This window comes from Hyalella azteca, unplaced genomic scaffold (assembly GCF_000764305.2).
Source record: "Hyalella azteca isolate HAZT.00-mixed unplaced genomic scaffold, Hazt_2.0.2 contig7053, whole genome shotgun sequence".
Taxonomy (NCBI): domain Eukaryota; kingdom Metazoa; phylum Arthropoda; class Malacostraca; order Amphipoda; family Hyalellidae; genus Hyalella; species Hyalella azteca.
Genome location: NW_025937188.1, coordinates 22,131 through 31,837, shown reverse-complemented (window position 1 = coordinate 31,837; position 9,707 = coordinate 22,131). Strand labels below are relative to the sequence as shown.

The 9,707-nt window shown below is 41.0% G+C and overlaps 1 protein-coding gene across 1 annotated transcript; it reads right to left on the bottom strand.

Moving 5' to 3' along the window:
* Window positions 1-5,712: 5,712 nt before the first annotated feature.
* Window positions 5,713-9,409, bottom strand: LOC108670604. Its single transcript, XM_018158071.2, has 3 exons — window positions 9,289-9,409; window positions 8,430-8,567; window positions 5,713-7,195 (listed from the first exon to the last, which is right to left on the bottom strand). The coding sequence occupies exon 3, from the start codon at window positions 7,176-7,178 to the stop codon at window positions 5,868-5,870; it is 1,311 nt and encodes a 436-aa protein (XP_018013560.1). The 5' UTR covers window positions 7,179-7,195; window positions 8,430-8,567; window positions 9,289-9,409; the 3' UTR covers window positions 5,713-5,867.
* Window positions 9,410-9,707: the final 298 nt, after the last annotated feature.

The window sequence follows — 9,707 nt, the reverse complement described above, 5'->3', positions numbered from 1 at the left end:
CAATTAGGATTGAATATTCCTTTCAACATTACAATCAATATAATCAACATTATTCTACACCTGTTAAACATAATTTATAACTTCAACTTTACCATTGATGAAATCAAATAGAGACCATAAATCTTTCATCGTACGCTCATAGTACACGTGGTTACTGTCGCGTTAAATAGCATCACTTGTGGCAGGTTATTTTTTCCGCTTGTCGCTTGGTTAGTTTTTGTTCCTCATCGAAAAAGTGTTGCGATAAAAGCCAGTTCTTTACCGAACTTATCGCGATATGGTCATGCCATCGCGATAGTAGACCGACTACGCATGCTCGATAGACCTAAAGCTGGGGCTCGTTCCGCCCAGGTAAGGTTACTCGGGTAGACTTGGGACGGTTATACAAAGACCTGGGACGGTTAAACAGAGACGGTTACTCGTGCAGGCGACGTACAGGGACTACAGACCCGAGACGGTTACTCGTGCAGACCGAGGACGGTAATACGTAAAGATCAGGGACATACAGTTACTCGTGTAGACCAGGGACAGATACTCGTTTAGACCGGGGACAGTTCGTGCAGACCGAAGACGGTAATACGTATTTGCTAATACGTAAAGACCAGGGACAGTTGTTCGTGAAGACTAGGGACAGATACTCGTTCAGACCGAAGACAGTTACTCGTACGGACCAGGGGCAGTAACTGGTATGGGCCAGGAACAGATTCTCGCAGAAATAGTGGCAAATACCCGGATAAATTAGCAATAGCACAGCTCGGATACCGATACTCGTGCAGAGCGAAGGCAGATACTCATGTAAAGGCGAGGCAGATTCTCGAGAAAAGGTACATGTCTACAGACTGGAAAAAATGCTTATAGGAATTAGAGGCAGGTACCTGTATAATGACCCGAGAAGATACCAACAAACAAATCTATACACGTATTGACTTGAAAGCGGATGCTCGTTAACAGACCGGAGCAAATACGCGCAGGACAGATGTGGTCAGTGGCCGCAATTATCATTTTTAATTGAGGCGGCCCCGTACTGATATTTTTGTCCATGTTTTGCTACCTCGAGAAAATATACTGTATAAAGGCCCAGGTGCAGGTACCCGAAATGGGGAATTAAAATTTTTGTTTTGTGCCACAAGGAAGCGTCCTGGGGCCTATTTTGTTCGTTGCTTTTATAAATGATCTGCCAGAAGTAGTGTCCAGCGTGTGCTCCATGTGTGTCGACGACACAAAAGTTTATAATACAGTGAAGAATGTGTCAAATAAAGCGCAATTGCAAGATGATCTTGACAGCTTAGTTAACTGGGCTGATACGTGGCAGCTGCGGTTTAATGCTGACAAGTGTAAAGTACTTCACCTCGGGAAGAACAATGAACAGCAAGATTACAGTATGAGAAGACATGGTTGCAACGAGAGAGTATTGATTGAAAAGTCTAGTGTGGATAAAGATCTCGGAGTTTATGTCGACAAGGAGCTGAAATTTTCTAAGCATGTCGGTGGAAGTCTAGTAGCTACTTCAAACTATCGCCAGTCATGAAAAGATCCGGTCAAATGACACGATTTTAGATCTTCTGTGAACAAGGCACGAAAAGTAAAAGAATCGGCGACAGGCCACATCAGGCCTATCACTTCAGCGCCGACATCACTATGTTATGTTATGTTTACAGCAGGAGGCAAGAGTTCAATCAATGTAAAAAAATTTCAAGATGCAGCGTTAGACGAGCGTGGTGCGCAATACTTTGTTGAATGAGAATGAATAATATACTTTTATTATTCCTGAATTTTTAACGTGAACATCTTCTTTCCTGACTAAAAAGTTTGCTTCGATCTCATTTCTGCTAGATCTCTTTCACTTGTCTTGAACGCGTTCGAACGCTTGTGTTGAAGACAAGCATAAAAATACAAATTATTTATAGTCGCAAATGTAATTCTGGGAGAATTTTTATCGTTACAAATCTTTGTTTAAGACGAAAAAGTTTAGCACATGGTTTATTATTATAAATTACTATTTTTCGTTTCTCCAGTAAACTTATTTTTTTAGTATCAATCCAAGCATCCCTTTGCCCATTAATGGACCGGCCAAGGGGACACTTCTAATCACGTAAGGTTACTACGTTTGATACCTTTTCTTCCGGACAAGAAGAAACTTCTAATCGCTTGGACATCTGAGGTGCATGAAGGACCTATAGCTCAATTCCTTCTTCGCTGGGTTATCGAATTATCCTTGTTCAAGTTATTTCGCAGTTTCGATTCATGTAATTATTTTAATCGTGACCAATAGCACGGAATAGCTAGTCAGCAATTCAAACTAATAAAGCTTTGGAGCAACGTAAGAAGACTTAGAGTATTGTTTATAGAATGTGAATATAGTCGAGTTCCGTATATAAGGCGATTCATAGCTCCTTTTCATCACGAGGTATAGAAGCGGCGACAAACTCGAAAAGGATAGATATTTTTGGTCTAATCGAAAAGGAAGGAAATCTGAGGTTTCTCATCGCATTTACTCTTGCGATAATTTTGATAGGCATTATATAGTATTGCATATTTCTGAACATAATATTTCTCGTTAATGTGCTATTAATGAAAGAAATAAAAGATACTTTCACGGAGTTTAGTTGTAAGATAGAACTAACTGACTCGTCTCCCCTCAAAATATGGCTTGCCTCTCCGTCCGATCTCACCTTAATTAATTCTCCTCACATTGTTAATGACTGTGACGAGCAGAAGCATAATTAAATAATTGAGAAGTACTTGTAAGTTCTTCACTAGTCTCATTTTCTTTTATAGCGACGTATCCGGTATCCGTGTACAAATTACCGGGAATATGTATTTGGATACTCCCGAGACAGGTTCCGAGTTCAAAAGACTCGGTGATATCAGCGAGTGAACTGAGCGGAAGAGACAAGGCACAGGAGTTGTTGAGGAGCACGAATTAACCCGGCTTCTTCGCAACGATTTTTATTGTAAAGTGTAGCCAGCCATAAGGCTCGTAGACGATGCCGAAGAGGCAGGTGGGCTTTGATTGCAAATATTAGCCTATGAACACTATGTCTTTATTCTTCCCATATTGAAGAGCCGTCGGTATCGATTTGATCATTTGAGTATGAGGTGGATATGAGTTATCCAATGATTCTGAGAGCTCACTGCAAGTGCTCTGGCGAAGTTACTTCCTTACAGCGTACGCTAATGTGGCGCTGGCTTTCACTTCTGTAAAAGCCAAGCCTTGCAGAGACGAGGGAAGGTACAGCAGCGCTTCAGTGGGACAGAACCACACATGAAAAGCCGACCATCTTAAAGCCTGCGTCACGCCCGAGCAGATTTAAAGAATGACTTTAAAAACCCGAACCGAGCCGAGAAATCTGAGTAGCATGCCTCCCGTGAAACGGGTTGCTCGACAGAGATTAGTAGGGTAGTTATACCTGCCATTCATGTTACAAAGCGATGGGGTGGCGAACTCCACAATTGTTAGTCCATTTCATCGCCAGCTGCAATATTTTCGCTACATTAAAGTGAACACAATATTTATATTTCTAATTACAGAGGAATTCATTTTACTTTTTCTAGCTGTTAAAAAATTTTGTAATGCTTGCTTGTTCTCGAGCACCAAATTTTATCTCAGCCCATTAAAATGGAAGCCGTCATCTCAATTAACTGAACTCTGATTAGACTTCACATTAGCTTTAATTCCTACCAGCAAAATTATTCCTACCGCTATTTTCGTAACAAAGAAATAGAACAAGTGAACTTGCCATTAAAAAGTGAACTGGCGTCTTTCAATTATTGACTTGCAACGACAGATGTGGATGTAAGTTGGCGGGCAAACTCGCAGTGCTGGAACCACCTCCGCTGCGTGCTGTCGTGCAGGACATGATAATCATAATGCTTTTTAAAAAACTGGGTGAAATAATTAAACAAATAATAGAGCAGATTTTATTAGCAGCCTGTGTACTTTTCAAACTGAACATTCTAAGAAAATGAATGGATATTGCAAATAAATCCAGTCGAACTTCTGATTTTTGTCCGCAATAGAATTACGATTGAGGGTGATAACTATTCAGCTTTACTAGTTCTTCAGCAGAAACCTGACTGACGTGACACCCACCTTGACTCTCAACAACGCATACTAAACTAACCAAATGAGCTTGATAAAAAACGCTATGTTTTCTAATTCAATATGCTCAATGTTTAACAATAATATCCGTTGCAAAAACTACATCCTTAGTTAGGAAACATGTAATGAAACTTTCAGTGATTAAACAGATAGGATAAACATTTAGTGTGTCCATCCGCTACGCTCAGTTGACATTTAAGAGTGCTGATAAGAATTTCAGAGTTTCACAGCCACATTTCCCTTAAAGGTAAAATCACCAAATGCAACTGAGGGAATATCACTGACGGTTGATAAGAACTCAGACATAATTGCTGAAATCTTTCCAATCTTAAGCGGCATTGTGGTTGCAGTTGGGTTAACAGCGTTTCAGAACAAATTATATCGTACAAATCGTGTATTACTTTTCTCGCACTCATTACCAAATTCCTCAATATAAACTCTATGTCTTCGATCGAAATAAACGAGAAGATAAGACCATGAGATCACCCGTGAACATGATGATCCAAATGGTCAGCGTACTGAAGCTGGCAAATATGTAGCTGGGTTCACAATTTCCAATGGAAGCGGAAGAAACTATAACAGGTACGAGTGCTGATTAGATGTACATCGGCCGCCAGGATAAAAAAAAGAGAAATTGGTAAGCAAGAGATCCTACCTACGTTCAACATCAAACGACTCGTAGTCAGATACTGTGAGCTTCAAGTGAAATCTTCAAAGGACCGTAAATTCGGGAAGGCGTAATACTGAAAGCTATTGAAAACAAAATCAATACCATCAAATTATTCATCACAAAATATTAGTACCAGGAAAAATTAATGATGGTAAATATATACCAACTCATGACTTGAGCATTGCTAGCATTCCTTCCTTTCTAGAAAAGCGTAATCCTATGGGAGGAATTTTTCGATGGCCACTCTCGATGCGGTGAAGGCACTGTGGGCATCATCATGTCATAGATTGGCACATCTCTTACTTCGCACAGCCTTCCGTCAGGTAACGTTAACAAGATAGTTGTACTAAATAGCATAAACTCGAGTGGCAACCATACCGGAATGCAAAAATCGATTCATGAGTACAAGTACATACTTCACATTGGAAAGTGAGATCTAGTATTCTCACTCATCGCGGACGAGAGACAGACCACAACATAAGTCCGCAAGTAAAATCAAAACAATCGCATTGCTCCAAAACGCTCAAGTAACTGCCCCCAATAAACTTAATGAATGGGTGATGTTCAAATCACTGGAAATCATTACTTAGAATTATTGGAAAATATTATCGCAATTAGACATCATATAACTGAATGACTGTCAAGACTAAAATTCAATATTTAAACAAGTACATTTCAGAATGGTTGCTAGGGTTCAGCTACATCATGAAATCTTAGGAGTTAGGAGTAACTCCAGCCTCCAAGTATTCACACAATTTCAGAAAGATTGTGATGCATGTAAGGAGTGCTAAACAACCTAAAAACTGAGTAAAATCAAAGTCCCAAATCGCCAAACACTGCTGGTGAAACTCAAAAATATTATCCCAAATTCAAATTGATAATTTTTGAAAAGAAATATCGCAACGAAGTCATATAGGCATCTGGAAAAAAAAAGAAAACGTGATTTTCAGATTTTCAATGGCCAAAAATATTTCCACAGTTACAAAGTAACCTCATATTATATGGATACCTTTTCTGAAACTAATCTTGCTCTGCTCAGGGTTGATGTCATTGCTCAGGTCCTGAAGGACGAAGTTGAAGTACCGGCCTTTGACGTCAGGCACAGGAAGCCTGACCTGATCGCAGGCCTGTTGCAGCAACTGCCGCGGCAGCAAGAGTCACACCGATGTTGTGCTGAGGGGTTCCGACGGCATAAACCTGCTCTTGCTGAACATTCTTGACATAGTTAGCGATCATTTTTTCCAGTTCATGATACTTCTGAGGGACGGGAGTCCAGCCTTTGTAGGCTCTCAAGCTGCTTTGGCCACCCTTACGGATGAGCAGTTCCTTAGCGACCCAGGCGAACGACTTGTAGCGAGTGCTCCTGGCAGGGCCTAGATCACGGCGATAACCGTAGTAGATGTTAGCTCCCACGGCTGTTAGCGCTTCTTGAACAGCTGCCGCTTCATTCTCGAGCAAAACAGCAACATGTGCCCAGTTGAAGTTTGGGTAGCTCGTGAGCGCGGTTTTGATAGCACTCAGCGCGGTTAGCCCTTGACCCGGGATCTGCTGGAGGGTCAGACGAAGGCGGAGTAGGTCCTGAGGGATGCAGGCAGACCAGCTCTGAATGATAGCACCCACGTTCATATCCGTGATGTAAGGAGAGATCATCTTCCACACTTCGCAAAGATCCACGCAGTCAGGGATGGGATCAAGCTGGTACCCAGCTTCGGCATAAAACACATCACAGATCTCCCTGACGTACCCAGCCGTAGCGCAGCCTCTTTTTGCCAAAGCCATGAGGAGTGAGACCTGTATGCTAGCTACGTGGGCCTGGGTTGAATCATGCCACCAATGGCATGCAAGCACTCGAAGGACAGCCAGAGCTTCCTGGATGGTCTGCACGGGCGCATTTTGCTGGAGATCGAGGTTCGCTATTGGACCTCCCGTCGGCACGGCTGCCTGACTGCCGACGGCACCAGCACTGGGGAAGACGGCATTGCGAGCATTTGTCCAGTTTTGTCCAGAGATCCTGAGGCTTCCGGTATGCAACGGAAACATGGCATTTACGTCGGATATGATCCTCTGATCAGCTGACACATTAGCGAGCCTTTTTTCAGCAGGGAGATAGTGAGCAAGAGCTTCAGCTATGGTGTAAGCAAGGACAGCTCCGGGCCTGTCTGCAAACCCTTTCAGCGTAGCACGGATTTTGGCATATGCCATGATGGTAGGCAAAACATCCACGTGCTCTGTGACTTCCATGATGGGGTCCACTGAGCAGTTGAAGAAAGCCAGCTCTGAGTAATGCTCGTCTGTAAAAAGCGGTTTGCCAGATAGAGAAGCTTGCCAGATTTCCGGTCGGTCATATCTGCCCCACATGGACGTTGAGTTGGCGTCAGGGGGTCCTTCAGGAGCTGCTTCTGCCATAATGCAAGAATCGCAAACTGTTGAGAGATGAGTAAGTAAGTAGTAGAATGGTTTACTAGCGCTTCAGCTATCAAGCTATTTCGCACCGGAGGTCTGAAGTTAGAGACGAAAAAGACTTTGCATCAAACTCATCTAATTTTAACTTATCTCAACTGTTAAAATTAGAAACTAAGATACTAGTTCACTCAGTTGGAATGAGCAGTAAAGCATTGAAATTGTTGGCTCAATAATTGAAGTCCCAAGTCAATTAACAGACCCGTTTTTAAATTTGGGGTAGATGTAAAGATTTATTTCCTCACTGAACACACTTCTCTTGTGTCCACGAGATTTGGACCTTTTAGGTAATACCTACCAGGCTACCAGAGCCAACGAGCTTAGGCAAAATAAAGTCTCTAAACTCTCGAAGTCTAACCAGAACTTGCCATAGATTGTTTAGCAATTTGGTACATTATTATCTACTTAGGTCATCATCATTTTATCATTTCTTTACCATGATTATGTTCTCTATATTATTTATAATTTTGATTACATTTAACTTTCTGTTCAAATTGTTCATCCTTTGTTTTCAGAAACTAGTATTAGGTACAATCATTTACAATTTTTTCACTTGAACTAGGTAGCTATCTCCCAAACAAAGAGCCATATTCTTTATAGTTTATAGCATCAATGTACAAATTTATCTTCGAGATAAACTGGAAGTAAGCTATAAAAAAATACTACTCATCATATACTGACACTGTCAGTCAGTAAATAAACTTTACTTTCAAATTTCAACAGGTGAATCGAATCAATCGATCACCCGACACTCATATTAGCCTAATTAAATTTATCAATATTAAAAATTCACCTGTAAGAAAGCAAACAAAATATGTTCCAAGCTTAAATTTAGGTATTCCAATTGGATAAATCTTACTGTCAAAAGGCACAGGAAATGACATTTATAGATACTTGACTCAAGTTGACTGAATGTATTATATATAACTATGGAATGCTGATTAAGGCCTATAAGCCAGGCTAAAATTTGTCTAAGCTTCTCTGAAATTTCAAAGCAATTGCCTCGCCACCATGAAATCATTGAACGGCCATAGGGGCAAACTAATTTTTTTCCTAACTCACGTTCAGCAATCAGACGCGTTCATAACTTCATGATTCACGTTCAAATTTAATTATTATACTACATCGTGACCGGGTCGCGGGATGGCTTATGTTAAGTATTTCAAAAGTCTTTTTCTGTTTGACTGTTATACTTACGATTCGATTTTTATCAAGGTTCACAAATCACAATGGGCGCGTCGTCGTCTGACTGCTTCGCAAAAAGAATCTGTAAAGAGTGAAGTGACGACTGACGATTCGACGAGTCAAGCTGACCGAGTCGAAGTGACGCTCTCGCTGCAAGGAAGCAAAGGAACAGCGAATTGAACCCGTTCGTGACGGGTAACGAACGAGTTCGCAACGAGATTATGACGAATGAATGACGTATCCAGCATCTAAATAAGATTCAAATTTAAGCATGAACGGTTAAAGTAAATGTAGTTAATTTCTAACATTATTAATTTTTCTTCGAACAAGCGAGTTTTTAGTATAGGTAAACGGTTACTTAATCACTCTCTAGGAGGCGGGTCCGGAGAAGTGTCATTTCGGTAGACTTCGATAAAAATTAGCTCCTTCGACACTTCTTCCCACCATTGATCAAAGTTTAGAGTGCCAAGATTGGCGCAGAGAGGCGCGGGTTTGATCCCAGCTGTATGCACCAGTTTCTGGTCAGAATCGGCAATGAGGCCGGCCGGGCGGTTAATTAAACACAGCAGAATTGTGGCAGTGAGTTGCGAGTTCGAGACCGCAACAAGCTGTAGATGTTCTGCAATGTTAAGAATCGGCGACAGGCCTACGGCCTAATAAACGCTGAAACCGCTATTATTTATTATTATTATATACCGACTCGACACTTCTGCAAACACCGAATCGACACTTCTGCGAACTCAAACGCAAAACATAACATTACGCTACGCCGAACCACTCTTTCAAGTTATTCAGTACTGAACTGATCAGCTTGAAATTTAAAATATAAGTAGGTATTATCAATGCGCTGTGACTGAAACTCGGTACTTACATTCAGGCTGATGTTGACATGCAATGCTCGGTACGTATCACAAATGCCGTCGATAGCTTCTGTGAATTTCCATCACATTTTCCTTTTTTGTCCATCTGTCGTTGCAAGTCAATATTTGAAACACGGCAGTTCAGTTTTAATAGCAAGTTCACTTGTTTTATATCTTCTAAAGAAAATAGCGAAACCTAAAATAATTTCGCTGGCAGGAATTGAAGTTAATTAAAGGTCTATTCAGAGTTGGTTTATTGAGATGACGGCTTCCATATTAAGGGGACCGTTTCGGTAGAAAAAAAATTTTTTTTTTATTTACGGACGGATCGTTTCGAAACTTGGTGCACATATGTAAAACAGAAATCTAAGAATTTTTTGTTCGTGCAAATTTTTTTTAAAAAAGCAAGGAAAACGTGAAATTAATAGAA

Excerpts from the sequence above, each read along its gene's own strand:
- LOC108670604 (XM_018158071.2), bottom strand. The coding sequence starts at position 7,178 with ATGGCAGAAGCAGCTCCTGAAGGACCCCCTGACGCCAACTCAACGTCC.